General features: G+C 47.7%; 1 protein-coding gene across 1 annotated transcript; it reads left to right on the top strand.

The window, feature by feature from the left end:
* Positions 1-511: 511 nt before the first annotated feature.
* On the top strand, positions 512-25303 carry LOC132577586 (uncharacterized protein K02A2.6-like; the record flags this gene model as incomplete). The annotated part of the gene is given in 10 exon segments (XM_060247376.1): positions 512-1141; positions 1214-1377; positions 1966-2405; positions 2408-2938; positions 3032-3188; positions 10227-10233; positions 21842-22007; positions 24229-24471; positions 24715-24827; positions 25268-25303. Coding segments are annotated over 10 exon segments (2487 nt in total), but the record flags the coding sequence as incomplete, so codon positions are not given.
* Positions 25304-25804: the final 501 nt, after the last annotated feature.

The following is a 25804-nucleotide window of genomic DNA, read 5'->3' as shown; positions in this document are numbered from 1 at the left end:
GCTCTTCGCAAAAGAGGAGCTCACCCTACAACAAGCCTTCAACGAGGCGACGGCGTTCGAAAGGGCCACCAAGGCGTACGGCCAGCCACGTGGGGAGGCAGTCCACCAGGGAGAAACGAAGCCGGAGGACCGAGCAGAGGAAGAAGCGTTCCAGCTCCGGCGGCCTCAAAGAGCGGACACACGGGCCCCCGCGAGACAACGAGCGACGGAGAGGGCCACCGCCACCACCGGTTCCCGGTGCGCCAGCTGCGGCGACCCCCACGAGCGGAGGGACTGCCCGTACCGAAACCTGGACTGCCGCAGCTGCGGGAAGACAGGCCACATCGCCCGGGCTTGCCGGGCCAAGAACAGCCACCGCCAACCGTCAGCGCATCACGACTCCATGGACACACACACGACGGCATCCACCAGTCTGCAGGTATTGAGCTTGCCCCTCTCGGCCCCAGACAAGGTCAAAATGTCAGTCCTAATCGAGGGCGCCCCCTGCATCATGGAAGTAGACTCGGGGTCCTCCATCTCTATCATTTCGGAGGAAACCCTCAAGAGACTATGTCCCAGCCGCCGCCTCCAAACGAGGCCAGTGGACTTCGTACTGAGGGACTTTCAGAAGAACCCAGTACACATTGTGGGGTGGGCCCGGGTGCATGTAGAAAGAGGGGGTTTTAAGGGGCCCCTAGACATCCTAGTGGTCAAGCGCCAACTGACCACACTCCTCGGGTTGGCTTGGTTCAAACCACTGGGGATCCAGCTGGTGGGGGTGGACCACGTGCAGACCAGCCATTTCGACGGGGTCTGCCGGGAGTTCCCAGAGGTTTTCGACGGGTCCTTGGGGAGCTACAAGGGCCCGCCCATCACCCTACCGATCGACCCTATGGTCAGGCCCATAAGGCTCAAAGCGAGGCGCGTTCCGTTCGCCCTCAAACAAAAAATAGAGGCAGAGCTGGACCGCCTCACAGCCCAGGGCGTCCTAGAGCCGGTAACGTATGCAGAATGGGAGACCCCCATAGTAACGCCGGTCAAGCCCAACGGGGAAGTAAGGATCTGCGCTGACTACAAGTGCACGATAAATAAGGCACTGCAAGACAACCCCTATCCAGTCCCGGTAGTCAGCCATGTCCTGGCAGCACTAGCCGGGGCGAGGGTTTTTGGGAAGCTGGACTTAGCACAAGCATACCAGCAACTGCCGGTCGACGCTAAGACAGCGGAGGCACAGACGATAGTGACCCACAGGGGTGCGTTCAGGGTTAAACGGCTGCAGTTCGGGGTTAGCGTAGCTCCGGGGATATTCCAGAGCATAATGGACTCTCTTCTCAAAGGGATCCCCGGAGTTCAACCCTTCTTTGACGACGTTTTAATCGCCGCCCCCACCGATGGAGAGTTCGGCTGCCGCCTGCGAGAGGTCCTCAGACGGTTCCAAGCGGCGGGGCTGAAAGTCAAAAAGGAGAAATGTTTGTTGGGAGTTCCGCGGGTGGAGTTCCTGGGGTTCGCCGTGGACGCGGCTGGAATTCACCCAACGGCAGACAAGACCAGGGCCATAGTTCAAGCCCCTGCCCCCAAATGCAAAGCAGAACTACAGAGTTTTTTAGGTTTATTGAACTTTTACCACGCATTCTTGCCCCACAAGGCCGCCGTGGCGGAGCCGTTACACCGTTTGTTAGATAAACAAGCCCCGTGGGTCTGGGGTAAACGCCAAGCAGCGGCGTTCCAGGCGGTGAAAGACCTCCTGGTCTCTAACGCGGTACTTCATCACTACGATGAAAACTTACCCCTGATCCTGGCTTGCGACGCCTCTCCCTACGGAGTAGGAGCGGTCTTAGGGCACCAACTCCCGGGCGGGGGAGAGGTGCCAATCGCTTACTACTCCAGGACTCTGTCCCCGACAGAGAGGAACTACGCCCAGATCGATAAGGAGGCCCTGGCGATCGTGGCGGGGGTGCATAAGTTCAACGACTACCTCTACGGTAGGCGCTTCACCATCGCTACTGACCACAAGCCGCTCCTCGGCCTCCTAGCCCCCGATCGTCAGACCCCCCAAATTCTGTCTCAAAGGGTTTTAAGGTGGAACCTGTTCCTGAATTCTTACACGTATACGCTGATACACCGCCCCGGTAAAGCTATGGGTCACGCAGACGCCCTCAGCCGCCTCCCGCTACCCGCGACGGACCCAGATCCCGCCCCGGCACACGGAGTGATGCTCATAGAGTCGCTCCCCGAGCGCCCCCTGCACGCGAGCGAGGTGGCTCGGGCGACCGGGAGAGACCGCGTCCTCGCACGGGTCAGGGACTGGGTGGGAAGGGGGTGGCCCTCGGGCAAAGCAGAAGAAGCCTTCCGGCCGTTCGCGTCCAGGAAGGACGAGCTATCGACACACAAGGGGTGCATACTCTGGGGTAGCAGGGTGGTGGTCCCCCCCCCTTGCGCAGGCAGGTATTGGAGGATCTCCACGAGACCCACCCGGGCATCGTGAGAATGAAAGCCCTGGCACGGAGCTACGTGTGGTGGCCAGGCATGGATGAGGAAATAGAAGGGTGGGTAAGAAGGTGCCAACCATGCCAGGAGTCCAGACCCAACCCGCCGTCCGCCCCGACCCACAGGTGGGAATCGAACGGGCGGCCATGGTCCCGCCTCCATGTGGATTTCGCGGGGCCGCATCAGGGCCAGATCTTCTTTATACTAGTGGACGCAAACACGAAATGGTTGGAGGTAATCCCGGTGGCCTCGACCTCCACCGCAGCAGCAGTCCGGGCGCTCAGAAGGGTCCTCTGCACACACGGGATCCCCGACACACTAGTAACGGACAATGGCACAGCATTCACCTCCCGGGAATTCCAGGAGTTCACCGACAGATACCTTATAAGGCACATAAGGTCCGCCCCATTCCATCCAGCCACCAACGGCCAGGCGGAGAGGATGGTGCGGACCACCAAGGAAGCCCTGGGCCGTATAGTACAAGGGGAATGGGACTACCGCCTCTCAGCCTTCCTGTTCCACAACAGGATCACCCCAAACCCCATAACCGGTTTCAGCCCCGCAGAACTGCTCATGGGGAGGAAACTGACCACTCGTTTAGATAGGCTACACCCGGACAGGGCGCCAGAGGTCCGCGGGACCCCCGAGGTCAGGGAGGCAGTGAGAGGGTTCTTCCCGGGCGATCCAGTATATGCGAAAAACTTTTCAAGCGGCCCCGAGTGGTTAGCGGGAAGGGTTTTGAGGGTGACAGGCTCCCGGTCCTACGAGGTAACCACCGCCGGAGGCCACGTGCTGAGGCGGCACATCGACCAGCTGCGCCGCCGCACCCCACCCGAGGAGTCAGCAGAGGGAGAAAGCAGGGAACCGCCGGTCACGGTACCGCCAGAAGAGGCGCCGCCAATACAGGAGCTACCAACGTATGATGCCCCCGGAGCCGCGGAACCAGAACCGGAGCCAGTACCCGACGCGGGCGGGCAACAGCCAGAAACGGCGCCTCCCACATCGGGATCGGGCCCCCCACCGACGGCAACCCCGAGGAGATCAACACGGGAGCGCCGAACACCAGGGTACCTAAAGGACTATGTCGTTTAAACTAGGAGGGGAGGAGTGTAGAGTATCGGACTCAGCGCAAGCGCCGCGCGACCTGAGGGCGCACGCAGGTCGCCGTGCGCTGCGCGGGAAAAGCCCCGCCAATCCAGACCAAGGGCGGGAAGTTTAACTGGCCAGGATTGGGCTGGCCAGCGAAGGGGATGTTCCGGGATGCATGTATAAATTAGCGGACCCGGCCGCGTCTGCTCTGTTCTGTAATGTACCAGCGAATAAAGAATAAGCTTCCACCACGACTCGTCTCCCAGTACATTACAGGACCACTGCAGATTTAAAGTCTTTCCCAATCACACAGGCATCAGAGAACGTAAAGCAAACTATAGTTCTTTATTTACAAAATAGGCTTTAACTGGGGGATGGGATGTATATACAGAGGCTAGTTTGTATCTTGTCAGAATAACATTTCCTATACAGTATGTCAGCTAGACCCTCCAGCAAGGCTCTGAGGTATTTCAGTGAACACAGTTCTTCTTTTAATCCACTCTCCTAAACTTTAATCAGGCTGGCCTCTTGGGCTTTGAGTGCCTGGTCCCTCGAGTCATCTGGTATGACAAGCTCCAGCTCTCCTGACTCCTTCAGACCCACAGCTCCCCCTCAGCCACCTTTTAAACTCCTAGGAGCAGTGTATCATATGTCTGTGACCACTGAGGTCTTCCACTTAGACTCTTTCTGTCACCTTCCTCTTCCTTAGAGGGCACTCGTGACCTAGAGATATGCCTCACGCTCAGCCGCCTGGCTGATTTCACAGAGTGTATATAGAGCTTTACTTCACACCAAGCCTCTCTCACACACTCTCAGAGTCCAACTCTCCCTTTCTGACCGTTTTTTTCTGACAGTTAACCTCTGAGCCATTAGCTGTCACTCAGGACTTGAGAGTTCTGAGCACCCCTGGCCCCCACCTTTGGGTCACATGACTCAGGGCTCTCTGAGTCCTCAACTTCTCCATGAACCCTTTGATTCTGTCCCAGGTGTGCACTCTGTATGGCGCCCCTGACAGTTTGCATCTCCTGCTTAGCCCTTTTATCGGGTCCTTTAGTGGCAAGTCACGTTGGCTGTGCTTTCTTCCATTTTATTTTTCTCCAATTTCCATGAACGTCGCAAGCTTCAGGAGAAGGTACTATTACCCTGTGAGTCTTCCCTTTTATTTCCGCTATCTTCTCACCCCTTTATTTCTTAGGCCTTGTGTGTGTGCAAGCTTATAAATTATGTGTATAAAGAGTGATTGTATTGCAACACCTACATTATTCTAGTAAAACATTGTTAATTGCACTTATGTGTGGAGTTATTTTCTAAAGCGTCTGACCTCCGTATTATTGACAAAAGATTTCAGCTCATTAGAGACTCTTACTGGGAATTTCTGCTAATTGCCCCATCTAAAAGGAAACCCAAAGCATTTTCAGTAACAGTCTGATTGACCCAAGTGGTCCATGGGCACACAGTAGCAGTGTGATCACTCCACTCTGCATGTGTGGCCCATGATTCTATTGCCAGGCAGGTACTGCCTGATCACCGTGGTGCATCTCAAACTGCATTGGCTTTTTAAAAGCCGAGAGACTGCCTCGGCTAACTCCTGGTCTGATTGTACCCTTTGAATTCTCTAAAGATAATAATCTAAATAAATATCAAGCATTGCAAAATACTGCAATTATAAATACATAAAATGGTAATAGTGTCCCCATGATGCCAATGTTCTTTATTGATAAGAAAGAAGTGAGTCTGAATCAAAGAGTAATTTTCCAATATCGTGTCACATCTGCTAGCAGAAGAGTCGAGTGATATTTTCCTGTTCTCTCCTTCTGCTGCAGCTTCCTTGTCTGTCATGCTTCCAGGAGACAGACTCTGAGGAGCAGCAGGGAGCAAAGTGAAGTTATGCAACCGACAGGAGGAACCAGCAATCCTCCTCTTCTGCTGGTTAACATTTGGATTTTTCGTTTATTCCTGTCAGCAGAGATGTTTCATTTCATTTTGTCAACTGATTGAGTGTATGCAAGGGCATCACACTTTGTTCAGTCAAATCACATTATTTCTCAGAAATATGAATCCAAATAGCAGGCCTATTCTTATCTTATTGCAGAAGATGCCACATATGGAAGGGAAAAAAAAGCTGCTATTTGCTATCTTCATTGTAGTGTAATCACAGGAGCACAACAAGGATCTATCAGTTCATTCAATCCAAATGCATATCTTTATGAACTAGGGATGTTCAAACACTTGCCAGTTTGACTCACTTCCCATTCACCAATTGTGATCAGGGAGTCAATGGAATGACAGGTTGTTATCAACTTGTGCATGTATGTATTTTCAGGAAGAGGCTACTTGCAGCCTTCATAAACCTACTCCTAGGTGATGATGGATCAGTTGGGAGTCAGCTTCTGATCTCTGCAGCCAGCAAAGAGGTTGTTTGTTTCCAGCTCATCAGCTGGAAGTTGGTTCTTCTTCTAATCTTCTGTCCTAGAAACCTCTCAGACTTGTTGACCTTGCAGTAAAGCACTGGGGGGGGGGGGGATAATTTCCTGGTTGGTTTCCTTTCTCTTCTCCCTATCCCCAAGTTGTTGGCTTGGGCTGCAGAAAAAAGGAGAAAAACAAGTTTTCTTTCTTTCCAAAGAGTAGTTCAAAAGCATTACTCCTGTCTCCACCCAGCCTGAGGTGAGGGGAGGAAGAGAAACGGATGCTTTCTCTCCCTTTTGCAATACAGAAATCAAAAGTATTTCTTTTTTCCCTGTCCAGTTTGTGAAGAAGAGAGAAATGATCTCTTTATCCTTTCCTATATTGTTTCTGTCACTGCCCAGCATGGGGGAGGATGGAGGGAAGAAAAACAAGCTTTTTCTGCTTTCTCTTTTGCAATATCGCAGTATAGCTATTTTGCTAAAGGAGGGTGCATCAACTGTGAGTTGGCTTCTGACCAACGGCAGATGCAAACTTATTTATTATAACAAGTATATCCCACTTTTTTCTCATGGTTCAAGGTGGTTTATAATCATAGTTAAACACATTTTCAGTTAAAACCAGAAACAAAATAACAAATCTCCAGTCCCCTCCTCTTAAAAGATGCCAGCCATTCTAAACTCCTTGCAGTGCCTCCCAAAGGTATCCAAACAGGGAGCCCCCTCATCTCTTCAGAGAGTCTATTCCACAGATCAGGAGCCTCAACAGAAAAAGCCCAAGCCCTGGTCGATGCCAGAGGGACCACAATAAGTGAAAGGGTATCCAACAACTGGCGGCCTGGCAGCTATAGTTGGTCCACAGAAACATATGTATGCTAATGCAGAATATCTGTGAAGTTCATAGTAAGATCACAGCAATGCTTTCTAGATATGAGGGAAACAGAATGAGTAGGACTTGGTTTGAGCAAGACAAAGTCTTGGAACACATTGCAGCGGAATGGGCCTGCTCTGACCTTCAGGCCGTTCCACTGTAGGCTTCCCAAACCTCCCGCTCTGGCGGGAGACTTCTGGGTTCCCAGCCTCATCTCCCGCTCTTCAAAACTCTGGAAGCGGGGGTGGGGGGGTGGAGGGGGGGAGAACATACCTTTAGGCTTCATGTTGTAGAGCTCCTGAGCCGTTTGCAAAATGTCTGCTCCTTTAAGGCTGGGCAGGAAGCAGGAAGCAGAAAGGGCTTCTGAGAACGGCCCCTCCCTTTCTTTTGCCAGAAAGGGCTTCTGAGAACGGCCCCTCCCTTTCTTTTGCCAGAAAGGGCTTCTGAAAATGGCCCCTCCCTTTCTTTTGCTTTCGTTTTCACAGGAAGTAGAGTTGTCCGGAGGAAGATCTGGTAAGTGTGTGTGTGAGAGAGGGAGGGGGCAGGGGATTCCCTAGTTTGGATGCCCTCCCCCCCCTTTAGAAAGCGTGGGGGGGAGGGAAATGTCTACTAGGCACTCTATTATTCCCTATGGAGAACGATTCCCATAGGGAATAATAGGAAATTGATCCGTGGGTATTGGGAGCTCTGGGAGGGCTATTTTTTGAGGTAGAGGCACCAAATTTTTAGTGTTGCATCTAGTGCCTCTCCCCAAAATACCCCCCAAGTTTCAAAATGATTGGACCAGAGGGTCCAATTCTATGAGCCCCAAAAGATGGTGCCCCTAACCTTCATTGTTTCCTATGGAAGAAAGGCATTTTAAAAGGTGTGCTGTCTCTTTAAATGTGATGGCAAGAACTCCCTTGTTCTTGGCTCCACCCCCAATGTCTCCTGGCTCCACCCCCAAAGTCTCCTGGCTCCACCCCCAAACTCCCCAGATTTTTCTTTAATTGGACTTGGCAACCCTATTCCACTGCCAGCATCAAAAGTTATAAAGTATATATATTTTTCAAAAGTTTACAAGCATATTCTTAGCACTGAGCAAGAGATTAAAAATAAAAGGGTAAAATTCAATTCCCCTGCCCCTTACTCTATACATGGCTTATCCAATGTTAAATACAAGGCAGGCTCCTTAGCTTAGAAAGTTACAGATTTTTTACAGGAGTTACCTTCAAGTCTCCTTCAGATGTGCAGGCCAGCACATGGCAATGGCTGCCTCCTCCAGACCTCAATTAAGAATTCTGTCTTCCTGAGGGAATCAGCACCAAAAACCCCTTCCCTCCTTTTTCCAAGAGGTTTTATCCTATCTCTTCTCCCACCCACTGACCAGTTCTAGCTGGGTTAAAGAAGCTTTTCCTGAAATCTCTTCCTGAAGTTTCTTCCTGAAGTTCTTCAAGTACTTAATACCCCCAAATCTCTGTTCCCTGATTGGGTGGGGGAGGCTTGACCATCCCATTATCTAGACCTATTAGCATTTGTATGAAGGTAGGCTGAGGTAAGTCTGAAAAGTAACTTAACTGACTTCCCCTTTCTTCACATATGTTTTCAAACATAAGCTCTGAACATGTGAAGAAAAGAATGTTGGAACATGTGGAAAATGTTTTTCTGCCACCTCATGAGACACTGCAGACTGTTTTCTGTGCAGCAAGAATCAATGGAAGGGCTTTAAATGTAGATCCTTTAGGCAAGTTTCAATTGCAAGTCTTTCCTTCTTGGAAATTTAAGTGATACCAGGTATGAAGGTTGTGAATATCTAGTTGCACGCTAGAAGACACCTGATTTGAGCTACATGTATAGTGGTATCATTGCAGAAGTTTCTGAAGGAAAAATGGAAAGGTACGGTCTAAAGGAGACCCAATAGATGTTGTTTACCTTGACTTCCAGAAAGCTTTTGATAAAGTTCCTCATCAAAGGCTCCTTAGAAAGCTTGAGAGTCATGGAGTAAAAGGACAGGTCCTCTTGTGGATCAAAAACTGGCTGAGTAATAGGAAGCAGAGAGTGAGTATAAATAGGCAGTCTTCGCAGTGGAGGACGGTAAGCAGTGGGGTGCTGCAGGGCTCGGTACTGGGTCCCATGCTCTTTAACTTGTTCATAAATGATTTAGAGTTGGGAGTGAGCAGTGAAGTGGCCAAGTTTGCGGATGACACAAAATTGTTCAGGGTGGTGAGAACCAGAGAGGATTGTGAGGAACTCCAAAGGGATCTGTTGAGGCTGGGTGAGTGGGCGTCAACGTGGCAGATGCGGTTCAATGTGGCCAAGTGCAAAGTAATGCACATTGGGGCCAAGAATCCCAGCTACAAATACAAGTTGATGGGGTGTGAACTGGCAGAGACTGACCAAGAGAGAGATCTTGGGGTCGTGGTAGATAACTCACTGAAAATGTCAAGACAGTGTGCGTTTGCAATAAAAAAGGCCAACGCCATGCTGGGAATTATTAGGAAGGGAATTGAAAACAAATCAGCCAGTATCATAATGCCCCTGTATAAATCAATGGTGCGGTCTCATTTGGAGTACTGTGTGCAATTCTGGTCGCCGCACCTCAAAAAGGATATTATAGCATTGGAGAAAGTCCAGAGAAGGGCAACTAGAATGATTAAAGGGCTGGAGCACTTTCCCTATGAAGAAAGGTTGAAACGCTTGGGACTCTTTAGCTTGGAGAAACGTCGACTGCGGGGTGACATGATAGAGGTTTACAAGATAATGCATGGGATGGAGAAAGTAGAGAAAGAAGTACTTTTCTCCCTTTCTCACAATACAAGAACTCATGGGCATTCAATGAAATTGCTGAGCAGACAGGTTAAAACGGATAAAAGGAAGTACTTCTTCACCCAAAGGGTGATTAACATGTGGAATTCACTGCCACAGGAGGTGGTGGCGGCCACAAGTATAGCCACCTTCAAGAAGGGTTTAGATAAAAATATGGAGCACAGGTCCATCTGTGGCTATTAGCCACAGTGTATGTGTGTATATAAAATTTTTTGCCACTGTGTGACACAGAGTGTTGGACTTGATGGGCCGTTGGCCTGATCCAACATGGCTTCTCTTATGTTCTTATGTTCTTAATGTTCATGAGAAAGGTACTCAAAGAAGAAAAGGAACATGTCAGTATCAAGAAAACTGATACCAGGGTTTATATTATAAATGCCTGCTGACTGCACGGTGCTTGTAAATGTGAGAGTTATGGTATGTGTGATACTTCCAATCTTCATCAGCTAAGTTTAACAAGATAATTTAGCTCTGTGCTGTTTGCTTGAGTATATTCTTGTATGTTCATTAAAGTAACACTTCTACTGAACTCACAATGCTCTAATTAGGACTGTAATATTTGTATAACTCATATTTGTTGTTACTTTGTTTAGGTACATGGTAATTATGGGGCTCCTTGTTCATACAAAGATGCTAATTCATGCTGCTCCTTTTATTTCCTTGTTTTCAGATTTGTGAGAGAACTTTGGAATAAAAGTGTTTGGCTTTCAACTGTAAGTTGAATCTGTATTTAAAAGACCACCTTACAAGTACACAAATTAACACAACAATCTTTTTGCAGATTTAAACAAGATCACCTGAATCAGCTGAGGATTTAAAAAAAAGAAGAATTAAAGTCAGAATATCAGCAGTCTCTTGAACAGATTGAGAGGAGATGGGAAAACCTCTTTTAGTACTCTAGAAATATGCTGGAACACGATTGTTTATTTTAATGTTCAAAGCTTATGAAATACCTACCATGCAGTGGTTTATTAATAAACATTGGCTGGGATTCAACCACATTGAGAAAATGTAAATACACTTTCTTCAGAAGTAGGATTTATTTTACTGATTTTTCCCTCCTACTGCAGTCCAGCACTATGTTATTTCTGAAGGTGTGTTGACCCCAACCCCCCAAAATTAGGCTGAGAAAAATTAGGCTGAGTGATTGGATACAGGCCACTGAGAACAGGTAAAAACCATGAGTTATAAGCTTTTGGACAGCATTTAACACACACACACCACAAAACAGAAAATCTGACCTCAACCAGTACCACATCCTAGATCTTTAACTTTCCTATTATAAATTATCTATAGAGAAGTTAAGTTTTAAGTTGCCTCTGAAAATAAATAAATGAAGGAAATGAACAAACATTTTTTTTGGTAGGAGACAACATAGTCCACAGAATCAGGGTGAATACCTAGTTGATACCAACATTGCTTCCACCAATGATAGAATCATTGATATAATCTGGAACACAGCTTCATTTGAAGATTGGAAGAGCAGAAGTAATGTGATATCACCTTTCTAGCTTAGTCTCTGTGGCCCAAAATATTTAGTTCTCATTCTTACCATTTTCCACACCCCAGCAATCTTGTCCTTTCCCATGTTGGAGCTGGCTGAGAATTTTTTAGCCACCATGTGAGATATTTTCTATCCACTGGTCTACATGGGAGAAGAGGGTTTTGTATACATTCCATACTGCCTTCTTCAGGTGAGTACAGGACAGGGCTGGATCTAGGGGGGAGCAGAAGGTGCACTTGTCCTGGGTGCCACCAGAGGGGGGTGCCAAATTGATAGAATGGGCCTATAAGGGGGCATCATTTTTAATTTTGCCCCCCCCCCTCAAAAAACATATAGATCTGGTCCTGGTATATGGCTACAAAAGCCACTGTGCCCCCTCCCAGCAATTCCCTGTGGACTTGACCAATATCCAGATTCAATAGAATCAACATATGTAAACAAAAGACATGACTTGCCCATCATTGTGGGCCTTCAGAAAAAACAACAGGTCCTCTAGAAACACTCTCCCTTCTTTGCAGATATTCTTAGTGTAAGTGTTAGTAATAAGATTTGCTATGATCACTGTGGGGGAACTGACCCGATTCTGCTTCAGACCCGGTCCCGTCAACTTCCTTTTGAGTTGTCAACTCCTGAAGAGAGCTTCCTGCCAATTCTGAGGCCTGGCCTCAAGGTCCTCTGCCAACCCAGCACCTGGTTAACACAGAGACCAAAGTCCTTCTTTGGGAGACCCCTGGAGGATTGGCACCCTTACCAACTGTATGCTTTCCCCCTTCCCAGGACTCCCCTCTTGCAGTAGCATGGTCTAAGGCGGTTGGGAAAACTATGTGGTACAGAGAGACTAAAAAAAACATTTATTTACAACATGCAACTATATACAGGCATTTTTTTAAAAAGGTGAACAGAAGACATAAATTAAAGTAGGGAAAAACACTCCTTCTATCCCTAATATACAACTTGCCCTGATCATACCATCCAAGACTATATTCCAATTCAAACTGAACTGACTGTCAGCTTCCCCTGACAACTTTTAACTCAGGGCTTTCCCACCCAAAATCTTCAATATAAAATCCAGTTCCCACCCAGGAACTGGTTTACCTTCTTGCAGCATTCTGGGAGAACAGCCTGACAGACTTCCTGTCACTCTAGGAGGTCTCCTCAGAATTGCTGTTCCCAGACAGGAGGGGAGGGGGAATAGGGTTGCCAATCCACAGATGGGGGCAGGGGATCACCTGGTTTGGAGGCCCTCCCCCCTGCTTCAGGGTAATAAGAAAGCGGGGGGAGGGGAGGGGAGGGAAATGTCTGCTGGGTAATCATGATTTCCTGTGGAGACCTATTCCCATAGAAAATAATGGAAAATTTATCCACGGGTATCTGGGGCTCTGGGGGCCCTGTTTTTTGAGGTAGAGGCACCAAATTTTCAGTATAGTATCCAGTGGCTCCCCCCAAAATACTCCCTAAGTTTCAAAAAGATGGGACCAGGGGGTCCAATTCTATGAGCCCCCAAAGAAGGTGCTCCTATCCTTCATTATTTCCTATGGAAGAAAGGCATTTAAAAGATGTGCGGTCCCTTGCAATGTGATGGCCAAAACTCCCTTTGGAGTTCAATTATGCTTGTCACGCCCTTGCTCCTGGCTCCACCCCAATGTCTCCTGGCTCCACCCCCAAAGTCCCCAGATATTTCTTGACTTGGACTTGGCAACCCTAAGGGGGGGGGAGGAAGAAAAGACTACGCCCACAGCCTGTCTCCAGTTTGACAACCTTCATCTAGCCAACTCCCAGACAAACACCAGCCAAAATGGCATTTCTCCACAATCACTGTCATCACTACTGTTATCTAACAGAACTCAGAGAAATGAATTACAAGCCAGCTAAATGACTATCATAAGGCAACTATTAAAAAATCAGGGGTGGGATATTGTTTGCTCCAAAACGCTAGCGTGGTATGAAGTAGAATGTCTGTGACATGAGGTTCTCTTAATGTTGCTCCTGTCTGGGGTTGATAAAATCCCTCCTTTTCATCTCATGGAGTATTTAAGACAGAAACAGGTGGTATTCACATGAAAGCTGCATTTGAGCTATACTGGCTGGGCAGCAACGTGGCATACTTAGAACTATTTTTCCTAATAGCCTGAAGGAGACAACTTACTTTCCCCAGGGGTCATACGTAATCAGTTAGAAGTTCTGAACAGCCACATTACAGTTCTTTATTAAAGCTGTGTGTTCCTGCTCCGAGGCTAGCTGGAAACACCCCCATTGCAAGAGAGTGATCAATGCCAGTCTACTGGGCTCAGATCATTTTATTGGCTCCCCGTGCATTCAAAATATCATTAATTTGCAATCCAGCTGCTGAATAAATGACAGAGTTCATCTTTAGTGATAAAAGTCCATTTGTATGGCTTTGGTGAAAAAGAGATGATTTTGTGTGTCTCGCTGCTAGCAGTTTCAAACAAAGGGTGGAAAAGACTAATAAAGGGGTTTGGTGGGCTTGCTAGCTACCAGAAGGGAAGCTCCATATAACCAATAAGGAAGGCTATCTCAGGACGTCTGACCTAAGGGTTAATAAACTATGGGTGTTTTCGCACTCACGTTTTACTGGCGCCACGACCCTCCTGACGCCGGCGAATCTGCATGGATTTCGCACCAGAAGCGCCGGCGCACCCAGAAGCGCCGGCTACTTCCGTCGCTAAGCCAGCGCAAACGTTTTCCTGCATCTTTGCGATTTGCGTTTGCGCTGGCTTAGCGACGGAAGTAGCCGGCGCTTCTGGGTGCGCCGGCGCTTCTGGTGCGAAATCCATGCAGATTCGCCGGCGTCAGGAGGGTCGTGGCGCCAGTAAAACGTGAGTGCGAAAACGGCCTATGATTCCCATCAGGTAAAGGACTTATTTCCTTGTTCTAAAGGACTAAAGATGAAGGGTATTTTCTTGCACTAATACAAACTGCTTGCTATGCTTTACTATACCATGCTGGGGCAGCACACTGTGACTCTATTTAAACCTAAGCTTGTGATGCACTGTCTCAAAAGGAATAGAAGGGCAAATTTATATGAAACAATCAGCTCAATTCTGGAATTGCTATAGCAAAAATGACAAATGTATATTGGTGCAAAATAACTAATCCCATGGAAAGTGCAACAATTACAAAAAAAATTGTGATTGTTTCTTTCATCAGAGAATTTTTACAATTATTTATATAAGAACTTATTTTCTGTTATCATAGATATAATAGAAGTTCAACGTGTTGGCTCAATCCTCAATTTTTATTGGAAGTTGTGGCAACCATAGGAGTGGCCTTGCACTCTGTCACCACTCCCCCCTGTCATTGGATAGCCTTGCTATGACCCACCTACTGCGAGCACTGTCAGGCCAGAACCCCATCAGAAGGCCACTGACCTTTGAGTGAGACAGTTCTCTACTGAGAGATTCTCCTGGAGCCTTACTGATTACTTCTGCCTCTCTTCATGGCCTGTTGTAAGAAGTCTGGGACAGTCCATCTCCCCACCCCCACCCCATACAAACAACACTGTTGTAAAGCAAAAAATGAAGCAAACAGTAAACTGTGAGAGACATGTTCCTCTGCCCCTGCCTACTCAGGCCCAGAAATGTTAACAGTGTTATCTCAGAGACAACCAACTCTTCTCTGTGTCCCCTCTGTCAACCAGCCTCAGAAAGGGCTGTAGAGCTACTGTGGCGTCATGAAAGGCCTCCCAGCACACGTAGCCTCCAAAGGCCATACAAATAGCCAGGAAGGCAAGGCCTCACTTATTCCCACCCCCCCAGGAAGTGCTAGATGGAGGTTGTTGCTAGGCAACCCAGGCTGCTTTTCTCAGTAAAGGAAGAGGTCTCAGGTGAATAGAATAGCATTCAGTCCACCCTCCAAAGAAGTTATTTTCTCCAGGATGCGGAGAGAAATCTGTTGTCTGGAATTCAGTTCTGATCCCAGGAGATCTTCAGGCTCCACCTGGAGGTTGGCTACCCTACACCTGGCAACACCCTCTGGGTGACTTGATGCCACCCAGCTGGCATGACTTAACTAGGCCTGGCTGCTTGCTCCTGTTCAGCAGCAGTCTCTCTATGACAGCTAATGTGAATTAGCAGTTGCCAACTTCAGGTTGGGAAATTCTTGGAAATTTGATGGATGGGACCTGGAGAAGGTGAGTTTGAGAAAGGGTGGGACCTCAGCCAGATACTATGGCATAGAATCAAATCTGAAAATTCGCCATTTCTGCCTGGAGAACCATTGTTGCCAATCCCCAGGTGAGACAACAAATACAAAGAGAGAAGTCACTAGGACAATTTGTAGAAAACAACCTAATGGTTATAGTGACAAAATTACTAAACTTTATGGATAACAATGAACTGTTTATAATGAAATAACATCATATTACAAAAATTCATAAATGCATAATCAGTAGAGTTCCAATGTACAGGAGGCCGACTAATTATCCTGCTTTGAAGTTTTCTTCCAGCAAAGGTGCACTTTACATTAATTCCACAATGGGGTTATACAGCTCCCATAAGATTTACAATATTCCATTGGAAGGTAACTCACACTCTTCCTCCTTCAACATTTGACATTCTTTGTATGTAATCTTCAAAACAGACATAATGTCTTATCAGTTTTACATTCTGAGACCAGCTCCAATACAGCTCAAGGCGTATAAATTCCCCTACAGAAAATACCTGCTTTGAGGTGCATATTCTATAACACAGCCATGCCAGCACCCCCCCCCAAAAAAAAAAATCATGCTACAAGCTCACACTGATGCTAAATATCACAAGGCTGGATATGACAGGTAAAGGTGGCAACAATGCACTGCAAACAAAAGGAATAATGTGCTTCAATGTCTCTGTGACCATCGTCATGCTCCCCCTGCACCCCCCACCCCATTATTCTTCCATCTCAGCATTCTGGACCTGTTTTAGGGCTTTGAGCCACCACAGACACAGGGACACACACACATATGTGGGGGGAGGGATGGAAAGCTGCAGGGTGGGTGGGAAGACAGCAAGGGTGAGGAGCACTGTTCCCTCTAAGCTGAGTTAGCATGAGTTAGTTCACAGATTTTTAACCTCCAGCTCACACCTTTTTGTCTTAACTCAGGGAAAATGGCCCCAGAGCACAATACTTTATGCAGTAGCTCGCAACTTTAATGCCAGTAGCTCACAAAGTAGAATGTTTGCTCACAAGACTCTGCAGCTTAGAGGGATCATTGGTAAAAAGGTAAGTGAAAGCCAAGGTTGTGGGGGGGGGGGGTTACTTCAGAGCAGAATCTGTCAGACCCAGGTTTTTGCTGTGGAAGCTGGCTGGGTGTTTTCAGGCTAGTCACAGACTTTCAGCTTAAACTAATTTACAAGGTTGTGCAGGTCAGAGTGTGGTGAGGAGAATGATGTAAGCTGCTTTGCTCTCCCCCTCCCACCAGTGTGAAGAAAGATTGTCCTTTTCCTATGCAGAAGCTGCAGGGAAGGGGAAGGCAATAGAAAGCTGAAAGAGGGACAGATAAAGGGAAGGAGATATGGTTGCCAATTCCAGGTTAGGAAATTCCTGGAGATTTAAAGGGCGGGTTTGAGGAGGGATGAGACCTCAGACACAATGCCTCCTGGGGAACCACTGTTGCCAATCTCCAGGTGAGGGCTGGGGATCATTTAGAATTACAACTACTCTCCAGATGACAGACATCAGTTCCCCTTCAGGTGGGTGGGTGGGTGGGAGTGCGTGCATGCCTTCACTTGAGTGGGTGGAAGACAACAAAGGTGGGAGGGCACTCACCCAGAGCCTCTTTTCTAGAGCCCATTGTATTTTTTTCACAATAGGCCTTATTACTAGTTTTAATAATTACATTAGATTTCAATGCTCCATTAAGGAAAAAATAGCTAATATTTTACTTTATTTCCATTTATAGTTCATCTTTCCCAGTAGGATTCGAGGTAGATTACATGTGCAATAGAACTATTTAGTCAATCAGTAAATTGCTTGCAAAATATGATAATGTTTGAATATCTATTCCCCTCCCCAAATCAATTGACAGCATTTACATAGTACCTCTTGCCTCACTGGTAGGGATCTCCAAGTTGTGAAGCAAAGACCCCACTTTTAGCATCCTCATTAAAAAAAAAAAAGACCTAACCAATCCGTTTGAGTCTGCATGCTTACTCAAAAAGAAGGAGGAGAATAAATATATCTAATTCCTAATGTGGCCAAATCTGTGGCTACTTAAAACTAGAGATTAAAGCCATGAACAGACAAGCAGACCTGTCTATGAACCTGAGAAATACTCTTAAATTAGCAGAAAAATCTGGGGGGGAGGGCACACACATGCACACAAACACTAGGGGGTGGAACTCCCCAAATCAGGAGAAGCAGCATCTGTATTTTAAAGAAACAAATGCCCTTTGTGACTGTTGTTAGGCAACTACAGCAATACTGCCAGTTTTAGTCCTTGCTTCTGTCAATAAAAGACACAGAAAGTGGCAGGTTCCCTTCCAGGAGTGTTTTGGCCTTTGAGGGAGGACTCATCAGGGCTGAACCTGGCAGCACCCACTGGGCTACTTGATACCATGCAAGTTTCATGATTGTCCCATGATTAGCTGCTTGCTTCTGTTCAACAGCAGCCATGCTAGGGTAGGCAGTGTGGTACAGTGGTTAGACTTTCAGATTAGGATCTGGCAGATCTTAGTTAAAATCCTCACTCTGCAATGATTTTTTTTTCTGGGTGACCTTGGACAAACCACATGCAAAGGCTTTCAAGGAGCACCTCAGTTTCCCCTGCACCCCCATCCCCACATTACTTTTTCTTTCTCTACTCCTGGCAATCTCTATATCTTGATCATCCCCTGCTTCCTTCTCTCCTTCACACCCATCCATCCACCTACATTTTATCTGTTCCACATGTTCAGCTAGAATTATTATTTGCACTATATTTATTCCCTGACTTTCTCCACAGTGTGGGCCTAAAGCACTTTACAGCATTATCTTCAATTTTATCTTTACACCAACCCCATGAATTAGGTCTGGCTGAAAGTGTGAGCCAAGATATTATAATGTATGCATGTTTTTAATACCGCTATAACCTGCCCTTAGCCTGCTGTATGCAGGAGGGAGGAATAGAATCCCAATGAAATAAGCAAACAAACAATTCCCTTCATTTCTGGCACAACAACTCCTGTAATCATCCTAAATCTGATGGACAACCCCAAGGCTTCTAGGCCCATCCTCCGATCAGCCACACCTGACACAGACAGACAGATGAGAGAGGAAATGGATAAGTGACTTTTCAGGAACCACCAAATAAATCAAGTCTGTTGTTTAGCTTTATTTTCTGTAGAGAGACATGGAAAGTCCCAAGAGGCAAAATGTTACTTGGTGTATTGAACACTAGAGAATTGTCTAATTTTTGTGAACAGTTCAGCCACACAAAAGAAAACCCTGCAGATCTCATTTCTCCCCCCAGTTTTTGCTATAAAACTAGTTCATGAGAAGAAAGAATGCAATCAAGATATCCTCTTCTTGGACATTATAGTCACACTAGGAGCTCATGAGTTTTTGCTCTACTCATTCTTTGCCAATCTTTCAGATCATTATCTCTACCCAATTTGGCCATCTACATTACAAATGCTTAGGGTTGTCAGGTCCAATTCAAAAATATCTGGGGACTTTGGGGGTGGAGCCAGGAGATATTGGGGGTGGAGCCAGGATTGACAAGCATGATTTGCATGGCCACCATATTTAAAGGAGCCAAACACCTTTTAAATGCCTTCCCTCCACTGGAAATATCGAAGGATAGGGGCACCTTCTTTGGGAGCTCATAGAATTGGACCCTCTGGTCCAATCTTTTTGAAACTGGAGGGTGTTTTGAGGAGAGTCCTCAGATGCTATGCTGCAAATGTGGTGCATCTACCCCCACAGAGCAGGGCCGGATCTAGGGAGGCAGAGGGGGGGGGGTGCTTGCCCTGGGTGCCAATGGAGAGGGGCACGAAATTGGGTATGAAGTCCATTGTATTCGATGGGACCATAAGATAGAATGGCCCATAAGGGGGTGTCATTTTTTAACTTTGCCCCCCCTCAAAAACATGTAGATCCAGTCCTGCCTCAGAGTCCCAGATATCTACAGATCAATTCTCCATTATAACCTATGGGAATCTGTCTTTTTGGAAATAGACTGACCGATGGGAATCAGTTTTGGGAAATAATTGTTTCTCATCTGGTTGTACAGAAAGCATATCTGCAAAGGCTAGCAAAGTGCCATTTCTTCATCACAGCTCCTAAAAACGCCATCTGCTTTAGAAGTATAAAGGCTAATTTTAACAATTTCACCATTCATCTTAAAACAGTCAGAACTTTATTATGCAAAGGCTCCTACCATCCAGCTTCTTTAGTCTTGCACTCAGGTGGGGGGGAAATAGCTGCAGGACTGCCACTTCCTCTTTGAGATCCTGAGATTTTAACTGGGACCTAGCTGTGGTAGGAGGTGATATGTATAATACATAAGATCCAAGGTTTTCTAGGCATAAACCAGCTCACAAATGAAAGTTTGTGAGGAATTTTGCCTGGTTCATGATTTGTGAAGTAATGTTCATGAACTGAAGAGCTGCCATAAACTTCCATGAATTTTAAGGCAGTTTGTAGCATTTCTTGATAGCTCATGAAGAGCAGAAAGCAGGGATTTAAATGGCTCTGAGTCTGAGCTGAACTACAAAACCATGAGCCAAGCCACAAAAATGTTTCTGTTCAACTCTGTTTTCTATATTATCATTTTTTTTTGCTACTGCCCTTCTGTCTCCTAAGTATAGCTCCTGTCATCTTGCTTTCTTTTCTTCCACCACCCCAGAAAGGATTCAATAAACAGTATACATCTTACCTTTCATGGCTGCCAGATTTCCTGGCGGGTTACTACATCTTGTTGTTTTGTAGTTTATGTTTGCACTAGCTGCCTGAATGTCACACAACAGAAAGGTGGCATGTGCGGTTCCATGAAAAAAAGCCCACAGGAAAAAAGCCCACAGAAAAAAATGGTCATAAATGCTCACAGGAAAAAAACCCACATGGAAAAATGCCAACATGGAAAAAAGCCCATACAGAAAGAAGCCCATATGGAAAGAAGCCCACATGGAAAAATACCATAAACACCATAGATGATGATGATGATTATATTTGATGATAGTATTATTATTATTATTATTATTATTATTATTATTATTATTATTATTATGGATAATAATAATAGCTCAATTCCTAGCTCAATTTCCTTTTATTTGTATTTTAACAAATACATTCTAGCATACCCAGTGACCATGACAAAAGACTACCTAACCCTAATAAGAAAAGCAACAATTATTTAGGAACAACAAGAAGAACAACTCAGATATAATTCTTCATTGCCAGTCTCCTTAAGTAATTAAGTTTATCTTCTACCTGCTCATATTGCTGCACAGAAGTGGCAACCATGTCATGTAGTGCCTCATATTTCCTCTTCTTCACCTCTAGGTGACCTGCCTGTGCATTAGCTAGTGTTAGTTTGTGGCAAGCCAGGTACCTCTGCTGTCCATCAAATATTCTACTAGCATAGAAAAATTATTATTTAATCAGGCATGGCACTAGGGCTTCTGGTGCCCCAGGACAGCACCTGCCCAGTGTCCCCCACACGCTTGCCCCACTGCCACACCGCCGCCCACAGGGAGAGCAGGTATGGTGGTGTGGAAGGAGGACTGGGCGGGCTCTGACCAAGCCTAGCCTAAGCAGTGCACTCTTAGAGGCACTCTGAGCCTCTGAGAGTGCACTACAGAGGTGTTATTCTCCAAGTTGTGCTTTTCTTGCAAGGGAAACCCAGATTGGAAAAGCCAAGCCAATGCCCCAACTGGCTGCTTTCACCTTGAAGGCAAGAGAAGCTGTGCAGGGGCTGTTCTCCTCCAAGCTGGGTTTTCCTTGTGGGGGAAGATTGGCTCAGAGAAGCTTCACCAGCACCCCACCTGGCCACTTTCACCTTGAAAGCGAGAGCAGCCAGGTGAAACATGTTTTCCTGAGAGCTGGGCTTTCCTTGCAAGGGAAGCTCGGCTTGGAGGAGAGCACACAGCAACACGCCATCCTGCCACTCTCAGCTTCCTGGGTCTATGACTTAGGAAGCCAAGAGTGGGTAGGGGAGGGGGTGCCCAGAGGTGCCTGATAGGTGAGATGGCACCCCAGACAGTTGCCTACCTTGCCTACTCCCACAAGTCAGCCAAGTATTTAATTATACTTTATAAAATCACAACACAAATTGTTGCCTATGAATATGATATATTTTAATCCTAAAATAGCAACATAAAATACAGATAATACCCAGGGGTCATTTAACAGAAAAAGAGGTACCAGAGCTCATTAGCATAACTCATTTGCATATGCCACAAACCCCTGACATCACCAGAAGGTATACTAAATTATATCAGCTCAGCATCTACCTTAAAATTCTTATTGAATTAGAATTGCTATAATGTGGCCCCTTCCTGCCCGCTTTAGCCTCTTAAAGGAGTTAGAAGGCGCACACCACAGCCACACCCTGGAGAAGAGGATGAGGCGCGCACTAGGCGTGCCATAATTGAGCATTTGGGTGTTTTGGAGAGGCAGCATGATTTGGACCCTGTTATGTCTGGGTTAGCGAAGGGCCGTAAGGCGGCAAGGACCTCCACCAGGGCTTTTGAGCAGGAGGTTCTAGCTCGTCTTTCTTCTTTACAGGACATGGCCGCTCGGACTGATCCAGCTGGTGTGCCGAGCCGGGAGCCGGTGGAAGACAACTCTGAGTTGGAAGGGGAGGGCGTTTCTCCAGATGGGGTGGGCCCATCTAGGCCTGTTGGCGTTCCGGCTCCAGTGGTGTTGGCGGTTAATGTTGAAGACCCTGATGGTAAGCGGGGAAATCAAGGTAACAGTGGCGGTTGGCCCTGGGGTAGTTGGGGCTCCCCCTGCATGCCGGGTCCGTCTAGCTCCACGGCGATGCTTGGTACCGGTAGCGCGGGTGGGTCCTCCGGCCTCTCAGGCGTTCCTGGGGCTTGGATATCGGCTTCTCATGGTCAGCCTTATCCTTGGGGCACCTCTCAGGTATCTTCATCAGCAGCCATGCCCTCTACTTCGCAGGGGATTTCGACACAGCAGTTAACAGGTGGGACGTTGCCATGGGGTCAACAGCCTTATGGTCATTGGCCTGTGGGGTGGCCTGCCACCCAATGGGACGGGTGGGGCCTGACCCCAACACATTATGGCTCAGTACCCTTTCAGTCCCGACCCTTTGGGGACACGGCAATGCCGCTAGGTGACCATTTGACGGTTGCTACCAGGGAGAAGATTCTGCATGGAGAGTACGTGGATGTTTTTAGCCTTCTTTATAGGGAGCTCAAGAAGAAGGATAAGGACGAGCTGGATGAGAAGGACAAAGAGAAGCTCAAGCGGAGGAAAGTTGATAGGAACTGGGCCAATTGGTTGCCCGGATTTTTGATATACGCAGGTGTGATAGCGCGGGAGCAGCCTTTATGGGCCGCTTGGCTGTTTCAATACTGTGATATCATTTATAAGGCTTATATGGACTTTTCTGGCGCTGCTTGGCTGCAGTATGATGAGGAGTTCCGTATGAGGGCGGCGTTGAATCCCGCCATTCCTTGGGATCAGATTAACCAACAACTGTGGCTGCAGCTGATGTCTCAGGCTAAGCCCAATAGTGGGGATAGGTCAGACAGTGGGCATTTGGTTAGCAAACAGGCTGGTGTAGTTGGTCCCCGCATATCAGCGGGGCAGCCGGTTCAACCCCGACTGCTGTGCTGAGAATACACATTGCAGGGCGTTTGTAACAGGAAAACGTGCAAGTATAAGCACGAGTGCCCACTGTGTGCCCACTGTTCACATGCTTTGTCGGCGTGCAGCAAATCCAAGTCCAGGTCAGCGGGGAAGCAGCCAGGTGGGGGTAGCGGTTCCCAGTCAGCTAACAAAGGGACCCAGCCCCATCAGGCTGAAGGTATTTAACGTAATTTTTTTGCCATACAAGGCAAATGAAATGGAATATGAAGCCCCAAAAGAAAACCATCTGAAAGATACTTTCTATCCACAGCCCTGGGGTAATCAGCTAAAAGCTCATTTTGGGGTTTATGTTCGAGGGCAAATATTACATGGATAGGGCTTTGCCCATGGGCTGCTCTATATTATGTGCTGCCTTCGAGCGTTTTAGCTCCTTTTTGGAATGGACCCTGCGTAGGAGGGCGGGCTCCGCCAATTCTGTTCACTATCTGGATGATTTTTTGTTTGTGGGCGTGGGAGGGTCCGGTCAGTGTGCCCTAATGCTCTGTTCATTTTTGCGGCTGGCAGAGGACTTGGGAGTCCTGCTAGCTCATGAGAAGACTGAGGGCCCTTCATAGGTTTTGACCTTTTTAGCTATTGTATTGGACAAAGTGATGCAAGCTTCACGGCTTCCTCCTGAGAAAGTCCAGGCACTGTAGTTGAAGCTAGCCGCTTTGAGGGGTAAGCGCAAGATTTCATTGCTGGAGCTCCAGCAGATTGTGGGCCATTTTAACTTTTCATGCAAACTGGTGGCTCCCGGTAGGGCATTTTTACGGCAACTTGACGACGCCATGGGCGGGTTACATTTGCCCCATCACCGGATTAGGATTAGCCGAGTCATACATCAAGATTTGGAGGTCTGGAAGCAGTTTTTGTCCTCATTTAACGGCGTTTCATTTTGGCGTGAAGATATGAGGATTGAGGCCGATCTTCAGATTACTTCTGATGCAGCCGGTTCTGTGGGGTTTGGGGTCTACTTCCACAGCCACTGGTGCGCGGAAAGTTGGCCTAGCGAGTGGTTGATGAGCGAACTTTGCCGTAACCTTATATTTTTGGAGTTTTTCCCAATGGTGGTGGCAGTTCAGCTATGGGGGGGCGAGTTGGCCAATCATGTTGTGCATTTTTGGTGCGACAACATGGCTGTGGTTCACGTTATCAACACTCTGACTTCCAAATCTGTTTCTGTTATGGGCCTTGTTAGGGCTTTCATGTTACTTTGTCTGTGACTGAACGTTTTATTTCTTGCTAAGCACGTCCCAGGTGTTTGCAACGGAGTGGCAGACACTCTGTCTTGCTGGCAGATGGAGCGGTTTCGGCAGCTTGCACTAGAGGCCGACCACCAGCTGGCATGGATGCCACCGGAAATGTGGCGGCTTGGAGAGTTGAGGCTGACCGGGCAATGCAGTTAGCCCTGGCGCCCAGTACCAGGAGGGCTTATACTCGGTCCATCAAGCAGTTTCAAGGTTTTAGGGAGCAGGTAGGGTTGGGCTCGCGGTGGCCCATTCCAGCTCAGCACCTCATGCAGTTCTGCGTCCATTTAAAAGGTAAGGGGCTTGTAGTTAAATCTATAAGGGCAAAGTTGGCAGCATTGTCATTCGACAGCAAAGGCTTTGCAGATACCACGGGCAATTTTCGGCTGCACAAGATGCTAGAGGGTTGGGCACGTGAGCAAGGCCCCCAGCCAGATACTAAGCGCCCCTTCTCTCCTTCAGTTTTAAGGGGCTTGCATGTGGTTTGGAAGGTAGTGTGTAAGTCTACGTTCGAGGCTTTACTGTTTCATGCTGCAGCTTTAACGGCCTTCTTTGGGGCGCTCAGAGTTAGCGAGCTAGTGCTTAGCTTGCGCCATGATTCCTCTGGTCGAGCCCTTCAGTCAGGGGATGTTAAATTTGAGGGCGACCAGGTATCCATTAGGGTACGATGGTCCAAGACTGATCAAAAGCAGAAAGATATTGTGATCACCTTGGGCCAGTGTCATGAGCAGGGCATTTGCCCAGTGTCTGCATTGAAGCAGTATGTTGCCGTTTGGGGTGATAAGATGGGCCCCCTTTTTTGTCATGTTGACAGGTCACAATTGACCAAGTTCCAGTTTTGGTCGATCACCTCCAGGGCCCTGGATAAACTGGGGTTGGGAGGGGTCAGATTCGGTACCCATTCTTTTCGGATTGGAGCGGTTTATACAGCTGCTGCTATGGGATATCCGAGACCAATTATTCAGCGGGTGGGCTGTTGGAGGTCCGCAGCTTATAAAAGTTATGTTCACCCATTGGACGCCTGATTGGGTCTGTATGGGCGATTGTGTTACCATTGTTTGGTCAATTGGTGTTTTTTTCTGTTTCTTAGGTGCTGTGGCGCAGCCTGAGCGGCGCAGGATTTTGATCGCTGGCCAAAGCATGGTGTTTTGGGTGGCCCACCAGGCTCGACGTTCGCCAATTGGATCCCAGTTGGGGCTCAGCGAGTGGGCCGGGGTTGAGTGGCAGGGCCGGCGTGGCCTGTGATGGGCCGGGCTCCTGCCACTCTTATTCCAAGGGAGGAACGGTCCTCCACCACATATTTTGGTCATCCACCTCAGTGGTAACGATCTGGGTTTGCTGAAAGGGAGGGCTGTTTCACTGCAGGCCATTAAGGACCTGCGAGTTATACGGAGCAGGTGGCCCGAGGTGCTGATTGTGTGGTCCGCCATTCTTCCTCGCAGGGTCTGGAGGGCTGCATGGGATCCATCTGAGATTGAACGAGCCAGGCGCAAGGCCAACAGGGCGATTAAGAAGGCACTTTGTTTGGGCCTGGACATTTATTTGCCGCACCCTGCGATAAGGGTTGAGGTGGTGGACCTGTATCGGCAGGACGGTGTTCACCTGTCCGTGAAGGGCAACAGGGCCT

Source organism: Heteronotia binoei, chromosome 9 (genome assembly GCF_032191835.1).
Source record: "Heteronotia binoei isolate CCM8104 ecotype False Entrance Well chromosome 9, APGP_CSIRO_Hbin_v1, whole genome shotgun sequence".
Lineage (NCBI taxonomy): Eukaryota > Metazoa > Chordata > Lepidosauria > Squamata > Gekkonidae > Heteronotia > Heteronotia binoei.
Note: the sequence above shows the minus strand (reverse complement) of the source record. Positions and strands in the feature narration are given on the sequence as shown.